Raw genomic sequence first — 23,287 nt, forward strand, 5'->3', positions numbered from 1 at the left:
CACTGGGTTTAAATCTGGGACTCTCTGCCATTTGACCTTAGAACTGAAGAAGCTTCTCGGATGAGAGGTGAAACGTCTTCAAGCAACTTAAAGAAGTCCAGACGCTTTTCTTTACAAGCTCCTTTGACTTCTCACAGTATTGTGTCAGTACATTTTAAAAGCACCGTATTTCACCTTTTAAATGAATTCTCCATTCTTTTACCATCAGCTAAGCCTGTGGCATAAACAAACCAGTCTCAGTGAGTGACATCACTGAGAGCCACGAGCTGGAACCGCTCCTGTCCGGTAGGTGGCGATAAATGCCACAGATAAGACGCAAAGAAGAAGCCGTCGCTCGCTTATGACGTGTGTTTCCCGCGACCTTTAGCTTCGGCGGTTGTAGCGGCTTTCAGTGGAGGACTAATTTGAGTGGGTTTAAAATGCTCAAAAAGAAATCAAGCACCAGTGAGAAGAAAAGGAAGCACTTTCAGTCCGAGGAGCGACATGACAGCGGTAAACGCAGGAGTACGGGGCCCGGTTTAGAGGTGAGGCTTTCGGGACTAGCGCCTTGCTAAACTCCATAGAAAAGAAGTTCAGGAGTATAACAGCCACAAATATATGTGAATAAGTTTAGGGTAAATGTGAGGGTAAATTAAATTGTGTTTAAAATTTACGTACTGGTTTTAAATGATTGAAAAGTTGACGCATTTGGCGTTTTGTGTACATCGAGTGTCTCTCGATTATTATTGTTATTATTGCATTAATGTTATGTTTGCATCGTCACAACAACTTTATTTTAGCGTTAAAGCCTCACTGTTGGTTTGGTGCTCTCTGAGGGAAAACCATCGTGTTACTGCTTTATAAATACTTTGATTAAGTCGCACTGAATGAATTGTTTGCTCTGCTTATTCACTGCAGTGTCTAAATATAATAAAAGGAAAGTCTTAATTTGTCTTTTTTAAATCTTTTTTTTAGTGTAGTTAACTTATTTTTTTAGCTAACAAGAACCAATTAAAGGATTTCAGCCACTAGGCAGCAGTAAAATTTGCTTTGGATGAATTTTAATGATCCCTTTAAATGCAAACTGTGCTGCTGGATTTCATGCTGTTACACTATTTAATCAACTGAGTGTATCTTCTCTTTAACAAAAAAAAAATTAATGAAAACAGCCTGAGTCACAACATTGTGTTCAAATTATTTGTTTCCTAATCGTGGAGACTGTATTTAAGTTTGCAGAGCATATTCTGTGTATACGAGTGCAGCTGCGTGTTTTAGTTTGTCTTCCCAACTTAAAGGAATCCAAGGACGAACTTGCTGATCCTGAGCTTGACAAGATTGGCAGTGACATTGAGGAAGGGGGACTGGACCTCAGCCTGGCCTTCCAGCCCATCACAGCTTACGTCGGTGACAAGCGGGAGATGCTGGAGCAGTGCTTCCATGTGCTGGGGGAGAAGAAGCTACGGAAGATGCTTCCTGATGAACTCAAGGTGATTTGATCAAAAAAGCTTTCGTTGTCGGTTATCTGCAAAACTCAACATCTTATTGTGACTCTGGACTGATTGGACCACCTGCATCAAGCACTTGTGTGTTTCTTTAATAAATTATAATTAATACCCAAAGAATATTTTTGCCCAGATTCTTGCCAAACTTTCTGTCTGCCCTACAGTAGACCCTGAGTTTAACATTTAATTTGTGTTTGTGTTTTGTGAAGTGGCACACATCACTGGTTTTCATTTCCAAACAGCTGGACTTTACCTGCTATTTTTAAATATTTGTTGCCAAGTCGCTGGTATGACTTTTCCTCTTTATCTGAAAATAAAAAGAGCTGATTAGTTCTCATGAAGACGGGAGTATCTGAGATACGTTTTAAAGATGTTGTCGTTTACAGGAATGCAGTGTAGAGGAAATCAAAACGCTGTGTTGGGAGCAGCTGGAACCCATCACGGAGAAAAATCTCATTCAGATCTTAGCAGGTAAGACTGAAGCATGTTTCTATTTTATAAAAAAAAATCATTTTGAAACTTCTGCAAAACATTTAATTTCACATAAAATGTGTCGTTGTGTTAAGGGGAGGAAGTGACCGCCGGGAATGACAATGAAAACTCTGAAGAGTCTTTGGAAAGCCAGTGAGTGAAACAGTTAATCAGAGAACAACTACGCTGTGACTGTGTTTTTATTTCACATGTTTATTTTTCCCCCGCCAAGGCAAGACAGTATTGTAGACTCTACATCGTGCCTCAAGGAAACTGCAAAAAGCGAGGACCCAAAACAAGGTAATTATATGTAATGACTACAAAGAACATCCCTGAGGCGTTTATAGACTTCAAAGACAGAAGGAGGCCGTAAAGGGACGTTTCACATTTTAAATGACTGTAATTTTCTTCGCAGAGGGTGGCGGCTCTGGTGAAGAGAGCGACGTCCTCAGCATAAACGCAGACACTTACGACAGCGACATAGAAGGACCTAAAGAGGAGCAGACCGTTAAAGAGGAGCAGACTGCGGCAGTGAAGGAGGGAGACGACGATGACAACAGCAGGCTGTGCACTGACCCGGCTGCAAAGCCGGAGCCGGCAAATCCAGAGCCGAAGAAAGACATTCAAAGTGACATAGACAAGAGCGTGAGCGAGATCTTGGCGTGCTCCTCCACTCCCATCAAAGACGCGGCCAAAGAACAGAGCACACCGCTGCAGTCCCCAGATGTCAGCGGACCCGTTTCTAGCGGCGACCCGGCCGTTTGTAAGCCGTCGATTCAGCAGCTGGAGCTGCTGGAGCTGGAAATGAGAGCAAGAGCCATAAAGGCTCTAATGAAAGCAAGTAACGGGAAAACCCCTCATGTAACGCCAAACACGTAGCGTGTCTTTTACTTGAATGGTTAATGCTCTTAAAACGATTCAGTTTGCACATCCTGTCTTGTTTGTAGAGGGTACAGCATGATGTGTTTGTTTTGCTCCACATTGGAATGATTTCTAGATGGTGTTTAATTGTGTTTTTGCATTAAACAAAGACCCCTCCTCCTGCGTGGGATTGGATATCACTTTTCCAAATGTGTTTCTCCCATCGAGCACTAGATGGCAGTGTTACGCTGTCAGAGCACATCCGCAGGGCTGTGTCTAATCTGCGAGAGGACAGCAAGGGCATGTTTATAGGCTCACATTACACTGAAAGTGGTCTCGGGCACCAGTCAGAGTCAGGTTTTCTTAATAATGATGTCACTTGGAAACGCAGCTGTCCTCGAGTCAGCCTTAGAGGATGTGAGAGGATCAGAAAAGTGTGTTACTTCATAGGTTTGTAAGGCAGAGCAGGTGATTGCAGTGCTGTTTGTATCTTGTAGACACTTGAAGCCTTTCTTCACCCAACACCTGTTTGACTTGTTAAACTGAAAGCGTGCACAGGAATACAAAATCCCGCTATACTCTGCTCTGCCCGCCCGATAAGGAACCGAAAAGCCTTCAAGTGGTCATAAACTACCCACTGGCTCAAAAATGACACGAGTGCATGATATGATTAGACAGCTACCCACTCACTCCTGTAGATCAAAACAAAGACCCTGCCAGCTGTCCCACCAGGATAACTTTAAATTAAATTCTGCTTCTCGTGCTTTTGTCAGTCAGCGAGAATTAATAGCGTCTGTTAGCCTAACAGGGCAGTTTCTTTTGCTCTGATTTATTCTAAAGCTTTGCTCCAGCATAAACTGTGTGGTTGCTGCATGTATGTGTGTGTCCGTGTGCACGCAATTACATGCAGATGAAGAGAAGAAAGGCTTTCTATCCCACTACCCCGAAGGAGACAATGAAATGTGCAATAAGAAGCCAGTTGCCTCCAGGTATTTGCATTTAAAAGGGTTATTTCATGGAAGAGGTGAGGGCGAGAGGGTTAAACGTGTCGTTCTCTGTGAATTTATGTGCAGGTATCTCCGCGCTCGCTGATGATGTGAAGAGGGAACGAAAATGTCCACTTTAGTAAAAAAAAAAAAAGATACAAAGATTGTAAAGTGCTTGTAGCGTCTATGATGGGTGAGTATTTGTCGGCGTCATTTACTGCTATTAGAATGCCAATTACGATTTGGTGTGTGCCATTAAATGGCTTTTTAAGCAGACCTCAAAAATGAGTAGGCTGGAAAATGGGATTGATGGAGGTGAGACGATACTGTTTTGTTGAAGGAGTGCTTTGTGAATTCAAATGAACCTAATGAACCGTGTTAAAATATTGAAGCGTGATGGTTCTGTGAATGGCGCTATTATCAAAGTCAAACACAAGGTCGCGCAGGAAAACGTCGAGCCCGCCGGTTCATAGTCGCACCTCTCGTTTTGGGCCAAGGCTCTGGGTTTGCGACACTCGTTGGTGATTCAGTTCTCGCTGATCCTCAAGCCTCAGATTCATTTAGGGAATTGGTGTCAAACATAAGGCCTGGGGGCCAGAATCGGCCTGGCAGAGACTCCAATCCAGCTCACTGGATAGCTTTGAAAAAAAAAAAAAAACGAGAAAGAAGGGTATAAATTTTGAACTTTAACTGTATTTTCATGAACTTTAAAGCATTTCTTACTTATTAAAAACCTCCCCCATTGTCATTCAAACTAGACTTCAGTAACTGACTAATAGATAAGCAGTTAAATGATGGAAAGAGTAGTTTTTTTTTCACCATTTACCATACAATGTATTTATTTCACAATTGGCTCAGTTTAAAAATATAAAAGGTGTTCTATGAATGAAAAACATTCAGTTTTGTAATTATAGGAGAGGTTTTTTTTGGTGATTTTACACATTTATTTATTTATTCATACACATTTCTTCCATTTACTACAGCTGCATTTCTTTTCATGTGGAAAAGCTGAGCCGCACTGCTAAAATCGAACTTCTTTATCTTGTATTAAAACATCTCATGGACTGTAAATGTGTAGTTAAGGGGGCTTTCGCTGGTACGGTCTACTTAAGATCAAAGTGGGTTGCATGTGGCCCATGGTGTAAAATGAGTTTGACATTCCTGATTTAGCGTTTTCAGAGCTGACTTAGTGTCTTCCCAGAGATGTTAGGAAGTCTAGGTTAGAGGAAACAATAGACCTAGTGTATGTGTGTGCCAGACGTCCTGGAAAGCTTTGCTAAATAATAATTTACTTTGTGCAGTGTTTATCTAATGAAAGTGGAAAATATGAACTTAAATAAAAAGTTGGTCCATTGTGGTTGCTGAATGATTACACCTCAAAGACACCCATGACCCTTTGACTATATATTATTATTATATTATATATATTATATATAATTGATCCGAGTGCTTTTTATTTAGTGCTGCTTCAAACATGCAACTATGTCCGGTCATCCAACAGTTTAGGATTAAAGACATTTAACATTTTAAATGGATATTCCCCAGCTTCAGATGAGAGCCTGTTTAAACATTTAGATCAGAGGTCCCAAAGCATTTTACACCACTGGATGTCTTTGTAAAGACTGAAAATGGCAGCGAAGTCTGATACCCTGGAAAATGGAATAACTACTCCTTTATATACACTTACTGGCCACTTTATTTACTGCTGAGTTGAGCTGTCGTCATTCTTCACAGCACAGATTCGACAAGGTGCTGGAAACATTCCTCAGAAATATTGGTACATGTTGAACACGGCAGCATCGCACAGGTGCTGCACATCCATGATGTGAATCTCCTGCTCCTCCACATCCCAAACGTGGTCTATCCGGTCGTTAAGTCTGACATCACTAGCCGTGTCTGGGTCTAAACTCCGCTGCAGGTCCATATATCAAACGATCACTATGGCATTACTGAGAGTTGAAAAACTGTCTAAAGTCTTTCATCTTTAATAAAATGCTCAGCGTTCTGCTCTACCAGGTGTAACAATTGAGTTTAACATCCAGGCATCCATGAAACATTTAACGGAGTTAGAAGTTAGCAGGAAGTTAGCTCGCTAGCTTCTATCTAAATACAATATAACATGTCCTGACTGCGGGGTTTTGGAAACAAATTAAGACGTACAGTTCTGTTATCACTTCCAACATAAATGAAGACAGAAAACTAAGCAGTGACGTTTGTAGGGTTACTGAAGTTTGGCTAGCTGGTATATAATGATGTGCTACGTGACCGCTAGCGACACAGCTATGTTAGCATAATATAAACAAGCTAACTTTTTTTCCACTCGATAAAAGTTAACGTGAGTGTTCTCTGTGGTCAGGAACAAATGTAATCGCATGGCAGGATGCTGTAAAAGGACCAAACTTCAGCCAGGAGAACAACTGAGATAATCCATCCACAATACGATGTTAGTCATTCATATACTGCTGCATGGAATGGGCTGTAGTTACATCCTAAGGTTTTAAAAACTGAGCTTAAATAAATGATTAGCGGTAATAAAAGCCGAGGGAGGTCAACAGTGATCACTGACTGTTTTAGGAGCTTTTTGAGATTAAATAGAAGAAAATACATAACATTAAACATGTTAACAACACAAAAGCCATATTAAACGCAGACTACTTTAGGCCCGGAAGTAGGATTCGTCACCTCATCACTTAACGACCGGATTAGGCTGAGATCTGGTGACTGTGGAGTACAGAGGGATAGTGGGAAGGAAGAACTCCCTTTGAACAGGAAGAAAACTTGAGCAGAACCAGGCTCCGGGGGAAGGGCAGCCATCTGCAGCGAATTTGGGCTGAATTTAGCTAATAAGCTAAAATTATTTTGACACGTGGATTAGATGTTGTATATAAGTAGCAATATTTTAGGTAAAAAATACTTCGTTACTACTATTAAGTAAAGGTACAACAAGAACTTACAAATGTGTAAGTACACTAAGTGCAGAGTACAGTATAACTGACTACTATTTATGATCTACTCATTCATTTTGATTTAGAGGCAGCTTTTGTGGTAAGTATGACCACTTATGAGTACAAGTAGCATTAAATAAATAAACTCATATAGTCAAGTTTTTCTTTCACAAGGAGTAAAAGTACTTTCTCTACCTGCTGTTATGTAGTACATATACTGCAACTGCCTGCAAGCCTCACTAAATAATTTTTGCATGAATTCATTGTTTAGGTCAACACAAGCTAAAAAGTCTGTAATATAACTGTAAGAAGTCTCTAATACGAGTACTGTAAAACATGTTGGGTTTTTTTGGCTTGGGTGAAGCAGTCTTACAACAAACATGGAGGTGGAACAGCCAACTGAAAGGAGAGGAAGAAGGATGAAGGTGTGCCGTAGCGTAGCAAAAAGAGAGCTTTAGCTCGGTGGTTGATTACAGCCTGTGGCCGAAGGTACAAGCGGGACATGATGTCCATTTGTTTCTTTATAGTTTGTTGTAGCACATTCAAAGGTAAGAGCTATTTGCTCTACTGAACAGGTACAAGTAATTAAGAACAAAATATCAGCAGCAGTAAGAATTTAAAAGGTAATAATAATAATGAGAAGAAGTGCAGCACTAGCATATGCGCTGCAGTATCCTAGCATCTTTAAGTTAGCTTCAGCTAATGTGAAATGGACCACAACTCAAGGGTCCACATTGTCTTGAGTTTTAAATTTTCCACTGCTGAATGCTGAAGGCTTTGTATTTTTATTTATTTTGTTTTTTTATCCTCATTTTTTTAGTTGTAAAACTTTATTATTTGTCAGCTAACAGCTTTATATGTGTGCATCCTTGAATCTCAGGAGGAAACTGTTACTGTCACTGCTGCTGGCATGTCCAAAAGCTATCACAGTGCTACCTTTCCTTTCCTTTGATAAACATCTCTGGTTTATTTTCAATATTAGAATTTTTCTGCCTTCATTTGCAATATTCCCCTTAATTTTTATAGTCTCATATGTCTTTATTGGCCGCTGGGAATTGTTTAAAATGTAGCAGACGAAGGACAAGTGTGTTGTTTAATGCAACCTGTCAGTCCAATATAAAACTGTAGATATTACTGTGGTACCACAGGGAAAAGAAAAAAAAAAAGGTCTGAAAAATGTTGATGTCATTTTTTTAGGAGCGCATCCTGTTTGCATAAATAAAGTAATTCTCTTCAAATTTCCTCTGTAGCGTCTCTGTGCTTTTCTGCAGCTAGAAATTAAATTGAACTAACAGCTCATGCTGACAGGCAATAAATAACTTAGCACCTCTGTAAACTAAATGAATTGATTTCCCCAAGCAATGACTCATCGGACACATTTCATTTTCTTCAAGTTGCAGACAAAACATTTTTTTTCTTAAAGTAAAGGTGATATTAAATGTTACATATACCTTGTTTTGCCTATATATCTAATTCTGTGAAGCATCTAATTTATTAGATACAGTTAAAAAAAACAAGAGCTACATGTATATTAGAGACAGGCCATCCTAGTAACTTCAACCTAAATTCTGAATTTAGTGACACTGCAATGCTCTGAGACACTGGACTGGAATGGACTGGCGGCGGCTGCCGGGCCTGGCAGATCCCCGTGTACTAAATAGTGAAGAAGTTAAAGAATTGAAAAGGGGAGAGAGGGTGGGGCACGTAAATGAGAATGAACAGCTTGTAGAACTGGGAGAACCTATATAGATGAGAACCGTAAGGAGCGTGTTTGGAGGCGTGGTCCTGCTCCTGAAATTCCGATACTTAATCTCCAAATAGAAAAAGACTGAACAAGTGTGTTGCCAGGAGAAAGCATCTTCTTTCTAAAACGATGGCAGCACAACTTAGGTTTGCAAAGCTGCATCTGAACAAACCACAAGACTTCTGTGATATTGCTGTTTGGACACATGAGACCAAAGTTGAGGTGTTCGACCATAATGCACAGTAACATGCTTGGAGAAAACCAAATACAGCTCTGCTAAGGACTTCATGATTGTTTATGATGTCCTGATTTGCAAATCCCCAGAGCAGACAGACACATGTTATTTTCCCATGATGCTTCATGTATACACTATAACCTTTTGAGAATCTCTGGTCATTGTTGGGATCTGAGATTTCCAGAGCTGTGTAAATTGAATGGTTATATCAGCCCTGGAACAGTGCCTTCTTCTTCTGTTTTGAATCGTCTGTCAGTGAATGGAAAAGAACTTGTTTGATCACAGGTGTGCTGTACATCTGTTCACTATTCACTTTGTTTTTGTGCATAAATGCTTGGCTTTTTCCTCAAAGCTTGGCAGAACCTTTTTTTTCTCCCTATATTCCTTTTTTAAAAAATAAAAAAAAAAGTGAATTGGGTTATAGTAAGACTGCCTGAAAGAGATTTGAACATTTGATATTCCACTCCAGCGTAGCATCTGCGTTCGGAGAAAATTCTTCCCCTTCACTGACTCCTCTGACATCTGACTTTCAGATTCCATGCATGCTCTCTCCGCATGGGTCTCCCCCACTCCCTCCCTCTTAACTCTGGGGTCTGCATTCAAATGGTGCATTAATACCATCAAACAACCATTGAAATTCTGCCAGGTAGACCAGCCGGCCAATAAAGCAAAATTCTTTTGAAGGATATCGAGAGACATCAGGCAGGATGGATGACCTCGCACAATCAAATCAGCATAATCAAATGAAATATCGCAATATTACATCAAAGCCAACTCCCACTGCGACAGCGACTGCAACACGACCAACAAGCTCAGCCCTCGGGGGTATCCGTCCGCTCGCTCGCAGAAATATTGCAGTTGATGGACCCAAGTTAACGTTTCGCTTCTTTGATGGGTTCAGGTTTACTGGCTTTGTAATAAGTGTGTGTCGCTTTTAAATGCTTTTATAAAATCTGCTTAGACTTCAATCAGCAAACACAAATGATTCCCGCTGATTTGTGCATGCAGACTGCATCCCTTATCTGTATTACTGCACAAAGATTTAGCACTCCTTTGAGAATTAACTGCGTTAGCATCCGACATGCAGTAATTACTCGAGCAACAGAAAATATTTCTTTTTTTTGCACCGATATTCTGGTTTTTTTTTTGGTCAAACAGAGTAAATGTTATTTAGAAAAATGTGCACCATCAAAGGAAAATAAATGTTGACTGAATAATTAGCAAATGTTCAACTTTGACAAAAGAATGGAAAACGTTTAAAGCTAACACATCAATCTGTGTGCTTAATAGTTATTATACATTATATTATTGGATTTAATTAAGCTTTACAATGACATCTGTGTTTTGAATGATTTCATTCTAAATAGCATCCTGTGAAAGGCCATTTATTTCACAAATATTCAATCTCTTAAGTTTTTTTTTGCATTATCACATCGTCTGGGTGTTAGCCAGGCTTGCACAGTGATACCCTGGTCTTTGCAGACGTGCAGTCTTGCAGGGATGAAGCTGTCAAAATCCTGTATGCTAGTCTTTCCGACACACGTTATTAAGAAACCGCCACGCACTGATCCCAACGTCCTGTGGCACGAAATTTAAACGAGATGTGAGAAACAAACTAACGCCTTTCTGCATCCACTTTCCTTAAAAACAATCACTGTCCCTGTAATGCTGAGCTTTAAACAGCTGCATGGTTATAGTCCCAGATGTCCTACGAACAGCAGCGGACCACCAAAGTGTCCCCAAGACAGATGATGGATCATGGCACAGCTCGCACTTTTTATGACGCTAGGTAAAGACAACGCCATTTTTGCCGGGGTTGGGACAGTGAACTGTCAAATCCTGGCGGGGTGCAATTTTATTTATTTATATTTGGATGATTTATTTCCTGCAGAAGCACCAAAGGACGGAGCCAAGTAAATTACTTTTGTCAACGTTGTGATAAAGCTGTCAAATTGCTTCCCACCACCAGCTGGCAAGCAATTGTATTACATAAGTAATTGTCAAAAGGAATGTCAGGAGAGGAGTATATTGCTTGGTGAGTCTGTCTTTCCATCAGGGTTTCCATCATGTTCTGCGCTCCTGCTCAACGGCCTTATGGCGAGTTTTAACCACGTGGCAGTGAGTGGTTCTCGTGGGTAAAGCTATAGGCCAGATGCACATCAAAATGCTAAATGAACTTTCATACCGCAGTTCTTTTTAGTCTTTTTCAACCACTCAAAGTGCCTCACGTTCACAGATCCTGGGCACTTTTGTGGTTCACTATCCTGCCCGAGGATGCTTGAACTACTGACCTTTCAATGTGTGACTGGCCCACTCTGCTGCCTGTATTCTAGTAAGTAAATAACTAAGTTTATTTATATAACACCTTTCAGGATAAATTCACAAGGTGCTTCACATCAAATCAAAACAACAAATTACAAAATAGGCAATAAGGCAAAATAAAAATAAAATGAAATGCTTCCCAAATGCCAGCTTAAAAAGAAAAGTCTTCAAATGCTTTTTGAATAAGCTCACAGATCTTAGACTGTGGGGGACAGAGAGGGGGGGTCGCTATTGAAAAGGCTCCTTTAGTTTTAAGTCTAGATTTGGAGGGTTGGATAATGAACCCTGAGTCCTGCAGGCAGCATGTGGCTTTACTGATGTAAGAAGGTGGTTTGCCATGTGAAGGCCAAAATGTAAAAACCAGAATTTTGAATTGAATTCAGCAGAGGTGTGACATGAGAAAGTTTAGGAACCTAGCAGCAGCATTTACCACTATTTCTGTTGAAAACAAGAACAAACCAGACCTTTAACATGCAAATCCAAGTAAAACTCCAGTCAGTGCACTGTATAGATGCTACACAGAGCTTTATTGTCCCAATTTTTCTTGTTGTAGTTCTACTGCCTTATTGTCTGAAGTGATAACATAGAAAAAGTATTTTTTTACTGGAGTGAAACTTAAAAAACTGTCCACTCCAGTCACTGTTGGTGTCAGTGTCTTCTTCATGAGGTGAACTGTGCTGCCATCATTCCCATTTCCTGTTCAGGACAATGTTTCAGCCACTTAGCATTCAAACTACGCATAGCTTTTAACAGACAGAGAACAAAACAAAAAAGCTCAGGAATTATCCAGCTCTTAACACTTTTGTTCTGTTTATTTCCACTCTTGGATCTTGCATGATGGCAGTGAAAGGGGATATTCCCAGTACGGTCATTTTATGCACACAGCTCTGGTCCTAAGTATAACGGCCCCATGCACTTGCAGGGGTGGGTCCGTTTTAATATGCACTTACATTTCTACTTGCTCCATCTTCAGTTAGTCAAAAAGGTTGCTGAGGAAACCTAGCCCACTGTTGCACATCACCCTAATCTTGCTTCCCGTCATTGGCTTCCAGCAAGAAGCAATGCAGTATCAGGGATTGTAACATCTAGTTCTTTTATTGAATCATTGGATCCCAGTGAAATTCAGAATTCATTTAAAATGTTATAAATATATATTGGCCTCCATGTTTTTACCAAGAATTTATTCTTTCAGTCGGCCTGTCCCATCATCTGATTAGGATCTTTTGTCCTCTCAGCGCTTTTCTACATGTTAATTTTGAAGTTTTGGCTCCTAAATATCTAAACAGCCTCGCTTATCCCACAAAGCTGGCTGAATCAGATAAACCGTTCAAGTCTTTCTCATTATGAATTATGACGTTTATTGTAGCCATTTCAACAACACAGATGATGGGAACTCTGTGTGCTCATATATATAAAGATACAATGTATACGCACAACAAGACACGACACAACACAAGATACTAAATTAAATGTACCAGATCAAAACAATAAAACGTGCAATCTATGGCGGTGCACCTAGGAGATACATCCGGTTCATACATACAGCTCATATATATTAAAGTCATCTCAAGTGAGGTGAAAATAATAATAACAACAAGTAAATGTGTATTTTACATTTTTCAAAATAAGATGTAAGGCAAGTGTTTAAACCTTTTGATTAATAAACAACGGCATTCATATTTCTGCACATATGTAGTTGTGCAACCAGCATACTGAGTCACACCGAAGCGTGGCTGCAATCCGGCCCGTCAGCTTAGAAGGTCTGGCTGTGATTGGGCCGTGATAGTTACTGTGTAATCAGTGCGCCCTTCATTGCGATGGCCATTATGCTCGCCTTAATTAACAAAACTCAAGTTGTGCCTTTGAAAGTGAGGTCATCACAACTGTAAAGCTGAAGCCAGCACAGATTCAATCAGGGATGCGAGGACAGATGTTAAAATGCCACTGAAGGTTCGCACCACAGCGGGAACAGGTGTTACTGGGTCGGCCGGTAAATGGCGTAGATTTGCTAGGAGGCGAGGGGGGGAATAGTTTGCTGTTTATCTCCGTGTTTGTGTACCTAAAGGTCCTGGATCGGCTCCAGCTGCCTGCCTGAAGCATTAAGTGTGACTCCACATTCACTTGACAATACCCCCAGGAAATAATGAAATGATGTTGGCAAACGTATTTATGACAAATAAGAAAACAACCACTCGGGTCCAGTGTTGATAAGCAAGAAAGTGACACTGTCAAATGGATTCACTGTGTTGTGAGCTCAGAAAGCGAATGATTTGTTTGTCAGAGGCTAAATACTTGAGCGCGCTAACAATGATTTCTCTGGAATTAATCAAGGTGAGTTTGAAGTGATTCTAACATTAATCAACCTTTGCCAATCAGTTTAATCTGGTCCGACCCAAACTAATCAGAAGCGGGCAAACACAACCCTCTCGAGGCTTCACAACTGAGCTTTTATACGTGTATCTCCCCCCCCCCACAAAGATGAATTGACTACCACTTTGTGCAATTAAAGGTCAATGGAAGTGATGAGTCACTTCAAAAAATCAACATTTTAAAGCCAAAAGATCCATCATGAGTCATCCTGAATTCACAGCAAAGGTCCGCCTATTATCGCGCCCCTTAATATTGATAGCCTCAACCTCAACCTACTCCTAGGTGACTCATTAGTCACAGATATAATGACGTGTCATAAAAGAGCAATCAGTGTCCTGGATATGAGTGATGACTGGGGCTTAAGACACCCGAACTGCGATGCAGTACATGCTTGGTCTGAGTGGGTTTGGTGTTTAGAGCTGGGGCCGAAAAGATGCCCACCCTATCTGCGTTTTCCCTCGAGGTAAACAAACAGCATCCTGCCGCTGAGAGTTAGAGTCAGCCTTCGCCAAACTTCCTCCCTTTTTCTTTTTTTCTTCTTCTTCTTGTAGATAGCAGAGCAGTCATAACGGCCATGTTGGAGGTTTCATCAAAGCTTTATCATCCTTACACCAGACTCATTACACGGGTGCAGAGATGGCATAATAAAACGTGACTTAATCAAAAACAAGCAGGCCTCCAGAAAATTGGCTCCCCACAACTGAGTGTGTGGAACAATCGGGCAGGGGCTACTGTTTTACTTAACCTCATCAAAGTCCTCATTTAGGTGATGGAGGACGCGGGCGCCGAGGCAAGGGGCTGCTAGGGGGGCTGTTTTCTTATTTTCAATTTATGCTTGATGAAATGAGTCAGCACTTTAGAGATAATTACAGCAGTACATTTTATTATGTGGTGCAGTCTCATTCTATATTAAAAGCCGGGCGCGGTGGAATTGTTTTTAACATTTCCGGATGCCTGGGAGACTTTTCTTTAGAGTTGTGGCCAGCTGCATTTGGCCTCCCTCCCTCCCAGAAAAGAAAAAAAATCCCCTCCCCAGCCTCACGGCGCCTTTTCGTTAAAATTATCAGTAGTCGGTGTTGCGCAGAGCGAAATGAGGCTCTAACAAAGTGTGCCACATACTCTTGCACAGATAGTGTGAGATCCAGGTTTAAAGTTTGAGCAAAAAGACATTTGCAGTGGGTGTTTTTCTTCTCTCTGCTGGGGTTGAAATCTTCCCCGAAAGCGTTTCTGAAGTGATGTGTAAGTGACTGTTTCTGTAATGGGCTATGCCACGGAAATGTTTCCATGGTAACATGGCAAAGGCACTAGTACAGCTCAATGCCGCTCTCTGGGGAGTATCTGGGGAGCTTCTGCTTACTGGGAAATGATGATAATAGCGCAGAGTGTTGGATAAAACTCAACTGGGGAAGACTAACCCCTCCATTTTTCAGAGAAAAGAGACAATGTTCATCTTCTTTCGTAAAGTCTTTTACTCACTTTGTTTTGTTTTTTACACTACAGTATGTTCTGTAGTCTTTGCTTTGATTTTTGTAAATTTGTGTATCACACTTGAACAGACGGTATAAGTAACTGTTCAAGAACAAAGCAGACACAGATAGACTAGGACTTGCCAAACCTCTGATTTAAAAATCTCAAACTTGTAGCACACTAAATTACACATATATACATATATTTGTGTGTGTACATAAAGACAAACTAAAAAAACAACGCATAAAAAGTCAGTTTTGCAGGACTTTTGTTGCAGCAGCTCAAAATGGGGCTCGGTAGTTTGTATGACCTCCAACAGATTGTATGCATACAGTCATGAGATGACGGATGGTCTGAGATACAACCTAGCAGTGTCAGATGGATCAAACCATGAGGTCAACACATGAAGCCAGGAATCGCTGAGGACCAGTAGGAACCTATAACCCACTACACCAGCGTAGGGTCTGACAATGGCTCCAAGGATTTGAGACCCAGTGAGGAGAGGTCTGCGTGTTCTTCCATGGATATGCCTCCTCAAACCATCACTGACCGACCACCAAATCAGTCATACTGAATGACGTTACAGGCAGTATTACAGTCTCCACGGCTTCTCCAGACACTTTCACGTCTGTCACATTTGCTAAGGATGGTCCCGTTCTTATCTGTGGAAAGCAGAGGGCATCCGTGGTGAACCTGCCAATGCTGGCACTCTATGGCAAATGCCAACTGGGCTCCACGGTGCAAGGCAGTAAGGACAGAGCCCACTAGAGGACATCTGGCCCTCAGGCCACCCTCATGAATCTGTTTCTGTTTGTTTGGTTAGAGACATTCTAGAGGTCATTTTTGTGGTATAATGAATGGCTACTTTGACCATGAGCTACTGCTAATAGCTAAAGTGTAGCTTTTAATTATTGTCACATGCTGCAGTGCAACTAAGAAATAGCCCAACAACCATACTAACCTAATTAAAACCTGCTTCAATATCTATAATCAAACGAAATGAAATTACATTTGTATATATCGATCATGATGGGCCGCCTGGACCGAAAAATGCAAAAGCCAATTTTTTTGTCCCAGTCCAGCCCCGGTTTAGTGGTTTAGGACGGTCTACAGCCCTTTCCAGCCCTCATAAGTTACAAGCTTTCTCCTGGAATCTCCTCCATGTCTCCTGATGCTGTGCTGGTAGATGCAGCAAATCTTCTGGCAATGGTGTGATGTGTTATTTTAGAAGAGTGGACTACCTGTGCAAACCTCTGTAGCGTGCAGGTAGTGCATCATGCTACCAGTAGTGACACCCATCTTAGCCAAATACAAAGTAGTGAAAAGCTGTCAGACGAGGAGAGCAAAAGCATTCCTGTTTTCGAGGTTGTGTTATCGTTGCCCCTCTAGATCACCTGGGGTTAATATCATTAACGCCAAAGCAGCTGATCAAAACCCCCCTCTGCTACTCAACTGATCGCATCAATATCCCAGAAGTTTAATCGGCTTGACGCTGTGCTCTGATTAAAAAGTGTTCATTTATTTTTATTTTTTTAGCAGTACATTTTAAACGTGACAGCTTCTGGCCTCAGTATCTGATTCATGCTTTTTGTTTCTTTAATTCAAACCGATATGCTAAAGAAAATCTTACAGTTGCTCAACTTAATTGGAAATACCGCACATAATTCCTCACACAGGAATCTCACAAAGAGGCAGCCGCAGAATGGAAGACTATCTGACCCGGTAGCTCCTCATGTAGTGAAAAACCTCTGCTCAAATCAGATACCTGTTAATGCCCCACTGGCACTCGGCTGCTCTTTTCTCAGCACTGATATGGGCTCGCGTGTGCGTGTTGTTCAGTGTTAGATGTCAGATTCCAGCGGCTTAGGGAACACAGCTTTGTATTAGATCACAACTGCGCATAAATTACATCCATAGCGATTATTAGATGTGCAGAAATAACTGACGACCGAAACTCTTTGGAGTTGAAAATGTCACATTAATTTCAAACACATTACCCCCTGCCGGAAGGCTTAATGAAGAAGGCTATTAGAATGTCATACCTGCTTACTTGTGAATTTTTGTACAAAGTTTATTTGATATGTCAGAGTCAATTACCCAAGTCTTTGTGATAAGAAACTGCTCAGTGGACCTGAACCCACAGTTCTACTCATGGAGCACTTGGATATTTTATCCACGGCTGTGCTTTGAATAATTTCCAGGCAGAAATTCTGCTTTAGGAAGGCTCTCTATTTTCCTTCTGCCATCTTAGGGCCATCGAGGTTTTGTCCTTGATGTCACTTTGCAAAGCATTTTTCTTGCCTCTACAAATAAGTAGCCTGACAAGATGAGGGGAAACTATAATTGACTAATGCTTGATGGATTTGTTAATCCAAGAAAAAGATTTTCATTTTCCTGACAAACTTAACTTTTCTCTTTTGACACAAACTTCATACCATTGAGGAATGGTGTGGAAATACTCCGTTTGGCATTAAACACTGTTTAATTTGCAACAGGCAGCGTTTTGCAAGGTGAAAATTAGAGCAGCGGAGACCATGATGCCCTATATTTAGCTCCAAGTAAGTATAGCTATTAAGAACATGTATAACATTAGTACCAATTCTGGACTTGTGGGTTAACTTTACTACATTCAATAAGAACGGAGTTAAATGCAATTCACTGTACATAAAAAAGGGTAGCTCGAGCAAATTGTGAAAACATTTGACTCAAGTCAATGTAACGCCTGCTATGATTATTCAAATAAACCTATCTAAAGTTCATAGGAGGATTTATGTTTCTGGTTACTTTCTGCCAGTTGCTGCTCTTTCTACGTAAGCAGACAGAGCAGACAGACAGTCAGCACATAGGCTCACAAAGGTAAATAACCCATTAAAAGTTGGATTGGTTATCACTCACCTCTGATGCTAGTATATTTCTTCATAAGGGCAGTGTTCCTCATTGCAGATGGCATCTCGATAAATCTATTCATGATTAAACCCAGTTTTTGATTAAATCTTCTTGTGACAGCTCTTTCAAGTCTTTTTTGCCCATTTTGGACCTAAGATATGTTTTATGTCACCTGCCTAAAGGATGTTCGTATTGAACTGGATCGTCTGAAGTCATGCTCTGATTGGTTTTTAGGATTCAGAAGCAGGGGACTGACTGCAAACTAACCAATCAACATTGCTTTAATTTATGTAGTCAACCTATAACCCTTGGGTTTTTTATCAATTGGTTGTAAATTAACCTGGTGCTGGTGCAGCATTCTTTGGCAGATCTGTACGTATGAAGCTTATAGTTACTAACACTGACAGGAGCACTTCTCTTAACATTACTAGTACTTGGCAGCAGATGACAGACACCCAAATCAAGCTAATTCATAATTTGAATAAAAACAGTCACCAAGTTTATTGCCAAAGAGTTGCCGACCTTCGTGGAGTCCAGCTAGTCCAGGGACTGTATCTAGCTAGCACAGCAACAATGTTTGAACCAAGTTGCTTCATCAGATTGCCCAGGTAATTTATTGCCCACTTATTCGTGCTCAGTGTGACATTCAGAAGACATCAAAATATGGAGATACAGATTAGGACGAAATTATTACCACCCCAAGACAGTTAAAGGTTTTAAAGAAATCAGTTTAGGCTTGAAAACAAGAGTTGTTGATGCTCAAAAAGCAGGAGATGGATATTCAAAGTTATCACAGTTGGAGTATCAAGAACTGGAGTGAGAAGTATCATCAAGAAATTCAAAGAGAGCCACACAGAACAGAACACGGCTGGCAGAGGTAGGAAGCGAAAGATTTCAAAGATTGTGGGAAGAAAAATTGTGAGGCATGTATTTAAAGACCCCAGAACATCTACAAAGACACCTGTGAATGACTTAGCCGAGTTGGAATTGTAGTTTCAAAGAGGACACTAGAACCCTCCACAGGAATGGACCGTGAGGTTACAGACCAAGAAAAACTCCACGTCTTCATTAGAGACACCTTCAAGCCAGACTGAAGTATCCCAAGGACAACCTAGGGAAAGATTACGCGTACTGTAAGCACATTCTTTGGTCAAATGAGATTGAACTAGTGCTCTTTGGTCCCAGAGATGTTGGAGAAAGACGGGAGAAGCGTACAATCCCCACAGTGAAACATGGAGGTGGGAGTATCATGCTGTGGGGAAGCTTCAGTGCATCTGAAACTGGAAATCTAGTCATGGTGAAAGGAATCAAGAGAAAAGAAGAATATGTAAAGATTTTGAAAGAAGATCTCAAGCAGTCATCAGCAAAATTGGGTCTAGTTTGCCACTATGTATTCCAACACGACAAAGACCCAAAACATCGCTTGTGGTGAAGAAGTACCTCCAAAAAATCTAACTAAACACCGACTGGCCTGCACAAATTTGATTAAAAGTGTTGGTGGTGGATTAAAGACCAAGGTCCATGCCAGAAAACCATCAAATCTGGAGGAGCTTGCGAGATTCACCGAAGAAGAATTTCTCAGGAGTCTTAACATGTAAGACTTGTTGAAAACTACAATGAGCAACAGCATACAAAATGAAAATATTGTTTGGAAAAGCTGTGTCAAAATCCTTCACTGCCTTTAACAAAAATTGATGAAACCAAAAATCACTGGGGATGCTGGGGTGCTGCTGTCATCGGGATTATTATCTAAAGTTATTTTTATAGGATTAGTAGTGGGTCTTGCTTAAAAATATGACTTATTTCTCCCTTTTGCTTCTTCAGCAACAAATCTAAAGGATCATTGTGTGCAGTGTACACAGCGAGACTCATATTCTTCCTATCATACACAGTACCGCATCAGATACACAAAAACACACAAGTAATTGTGGCAGCTGTCCTACTTGTGTTTAAACTCCACTTCAGTCATTTTAATTTGTCAGCTTTCTCAGCATGGAGCCGGTGTCTCTGCGGACATGAAACATTGTATGTCATTCTCGCACACGTTGCAGGAGTGCTGGGACAAACACCGGATGAGCGACTAAGAAAACAATTCCCCTGGATGTGCCTGTTGTCTCGCCCTTCCCCTCTCTCTCATGCTCTTTCTGCATCTTTCTGGGGCTGAATCACATTTCTTGCTTCCCTCCAGTGTGTCATATATATAGGTACACGGTCACGCGTGCACGCGTGCACACACCCGCCGCGGCTCCTCTGACGCTCACACGCGGCCTGACAAATCCCCCCTTCTGCCAAAAAGTCGATAAATAAATGCATTGTCTCTTCACTTTCTGCTGTTGGCATCAGCCTGTCTAAATTGTCTGAGAAGGCAGCGGAGTGTGAAATTGAGTTCAGAACTGTACGCCGTGTGAGGTGGCACAAGATGAGCGTATGTTTGCTTATTTATTCATATTGCAGCAGCGTTCAGACGTGGTTTTGCAAGAAGGGGTCAGTTAAACACACTGAGGTGTTGTCGGTGGAAATTTGACAAGTTTAAAGGAAGAGGCTTCGGCAATGGTGTTTTACCCTTGCATTGGGAGCAATAGGTGATTCATCTGAGGGGTAAATGAAGCTTCAAAGTGAAATTGCACAGTTACAGTGAGTCCACCAACCACCACTTTCTTTTATTTTTTATTTTTTCGCCTCAGTCCCCGGGTGCTGTGAACCAGGACGGCTTCTTTTTGACAGTCGCTATCATTGTTCTAAATGCCATCCACACTGAAGCCTCCGTAGGTGCATGCAAAGCGAAAAGGTAATTTTACTTGAATCACTAGGTAGTGATTGAATAACTTCACAGTGATTTGCTCTCTCCTATTTCTGAAAAGATGAATTTCTTTCCCAAAGCCAAAGAGTTCATGCGAGAATAATAGCACCTGCCCACACTAATTTGCCAAGAACAAATGATTTTGCTTGAGAATGTAACTTTTGTGCCGCTTTCCAGAGATTTAATCAGAGGTATTACGCAAACCTTCCCTTCCTCAGCTCTTTTTCCTACCCGTCTGTGATGAATGTGTTGTTACCGGATGATGTATGTTTATAGATTGCCAGGGATAACTGCTGTTTTGAAGAGTTATAGCTTCCCCCTCGCATCAAAGAAAGTGCTTCTGTGTGAAAATCATTCAGGGATTTCAGGTTTGTCTCTCAATTTCACTGAGCACAACACATGATAAATGTGGGTTTGTTTAAAGAAACTTTGTTTCTGACTTTTTTGACAAGGCTTTTTGAATGTCAGCATGCGCCCAAAGCTCTGACACTTAGTGGAAAAACAATCCACCCATTTACATTTTAACTGCAGTGGTTCAAGCGTCCCGTAATCACCCATCCCATAATCGCTGTCACCGTAATCACCATACGGCAGTCAAAAACTGAAATGACAGCACAAAACTTTACATTTTCAGCATTTGAGAAGAATGCAGGGAGTTAGAAGATCACTAACGGTCTAAGGAGCTAACAAAGAAAAGCGTCTGGACTTCTTGAGTTGCTTGAAGACGTTTCACCTCTCATCCAAGAAGTTTCTTCAGTTCTAAGGTCAAATGGTGGAGAGTCCCAGATTTAAACCCTGTGGGAGTTTCCCCCCAAATAGGGACAAAAGGACCCCCTGATGATCCACTAATCACATGAGCCAAGGTGTGAAAGCGGGTGTGGGTCCCAATCAGCCAGGGTTTCAGGTGAGCTCATTGTGAAACCTGGTCCCACCCTATCATGTGATTTCCTGAGGTCAGATGGCCCAGGATGTGAGTGGGCCTTAAGGCGTCTGGGGAGGGTTCTCAAAACTGGATTATAGATGTGTCTGTGAAGGTTCTCAGTCATCCAGGTCATCGTAGTCAAAGGAGCTTGCAAAGAAAAGCGTCTGGACTTCTTTAAGTTGCTTGAAGACATTTCACCTCTCATCCGAGAAGCTTCTTCAGTTCTAAGGTCAAATGGTGGAGAGTCCCAGATTTAAACCTAGTGGGAGTGACCCCCCACAGAGGGACAAAAGGACCCCCTGATGATCCTCTAATCGCCTGAGCCAAGGTGTGAAACTGGGCGTGGGTCCCAATCAGCCAGAGTTTCGGGTGTGTTCATTGTGAAACCTGGCCCCACCTTGTCATGCGAATTCCTGAGGTCAGATGGCCCAGGATGTGAGTGGGCGTTAAGGCGTCTGGGAAGGGATCTCAAAACTGGATTATAGATGGCAGAGAGTTGGTGTCGTAAACCCCCGCCTCTGTTCAAAGATGGTCGCTCACAGTGGACATAGATGGCTTCTTTCACTCTTTCAAACCATCTGCCCTCTCTGTCCAAAATGTGAACATTGGCATCCTCGAAAGAGTGTCCTTTATCCTTAAGATGCAGATGGACTGCTGAGTCTTGTCCTGTGGAGGTGGCTCTTCTGTGTTGTGCCATGCGCTTGTGAAGTGGCTGTTTGTTCTCTCCAATGTAGAGGTCTGAGCATTCCTCGCTACACTGTACAGCATACACCACGTTGCTAAGTTTGTCTTTAGGAGTTCTGTCTTTGGGATGAACCAGTTTCTGTCTGGCGTTTCTTCACTCCAAGAGGAGGTGGTAAAGGGGCCTGAAGCGTGACAGGCTGAAACTCGAGTCTGAAGCTAAAAGAACAGCTGGGTTGTGGGAAAATTGGAAATTGGAAAACAACGGAGGTGTTGGGGTTGATAAGTGTCATAACGTGTTTGTTTGGTTTGGAGACAAATCCTGGTGTGAGTTGGGCTGGCAAGCCAGCCCAAAGAGGAGGAATGTGACCAGGAGATATTTTATTTTGTATTCTTATGATCACAGTTATAATTAGAAGTATCAATCATTAATCATTTACCATTGTGGAATCTGATGACAGTATAATCTTTGTTTTATATCTATGGTAATCTGAGTAAAGATTAATGTATGCAGGTTATCATCATTGTAATCAAGTCTCAAATGGTATCCACAGCATTGTATTCACCGTCCATAACTGGAGGGTCTAGCAGGACCTTGTTCTAATTCATTTGCAGGCCTACATCAGAACATGCACATAGAGAGTTATGTAAACACGCACGTTCACCCTTATTTACACAGGGAGGTCATGTCAGGACATTCTCTAGTTGGACACACAGGCTCACAGAACTGCACAACATGACATGTCACACACTTGTTTTTCTCTAAAGTATCATCTGATGTTTGTATAAGGAGAACTTTGGACTATGGGGAGACTGTTATCATTTCCAGTAAGGTCTAACTGTGTGATGTCATCATGGGTTTATATAAGGACGGGGAGCTGTCCACTCTTTGGAGATCTGTGGCTGTACGCTTGTCTTCCCATGCTTCTGTCTTAGAAGCATGTAATAAAATCACTATGTTTGTCACCTACACGGACTCGGCTGTTTTTCCTTCTTACCCAAACTGAACCAGACGTAACAGCGTGTTGCTGGGTCTGAAGTACACTGGGATGTCATGCTTGGAGAAAACTCTCCTGAGTTTCTCTGATACACCGGCTACGTAGGGGATGAAAATGT

At 41.4% G+C, this 23,287-nt stretch overlaps 1 protein-coding gene across 1 annotated transcript; it reads left to right on the forward strand.

Moving 5' to 3' along the window:
• The first annotated feature begins 320 nt into the window (after positions 1-320).
• caap1 (caspase activity and apoptosis inhibitor 1) lies at positions 321-3,008 on the forward strand. The gene is made up of 6 exons (XM_026161951.2): positions 321-524; positions 1,275-1,466; positions 1,868-1,952; positions 2,048-2,105; positions 2,185-2,252; positions 2,368-3,008. The coding sequence occupies exons 1-6, from the start codon at positions 420-422 to the stop codon at positions 2,829-2,831; spliced, it is 972 nt and encodes a 323-aa protein (XP_026017736.1). The 5' UTR covers positions 321-419; the 3' UTR covers positions 2,832-3,008.
• Positions 3,009-23,287: the final 20,279 nt, after the last annotated feature.

Source organism: Astatotilapia calliptera, chromosome 3 (assembly GCF_964374335.1).
Source record: "Astatotilapia calliptera chromosome 3, fAstCal68.1, whole genome shotgun sequence".
In the NCBI taxonomy this organism is placed as follows: domain Eukaryota; kingdom Metazoa; phylum Chordata; class Actinopteri; order Cichliformes; family Cichlidae; genus Astatotilapia; species Astatotilapia calliptera.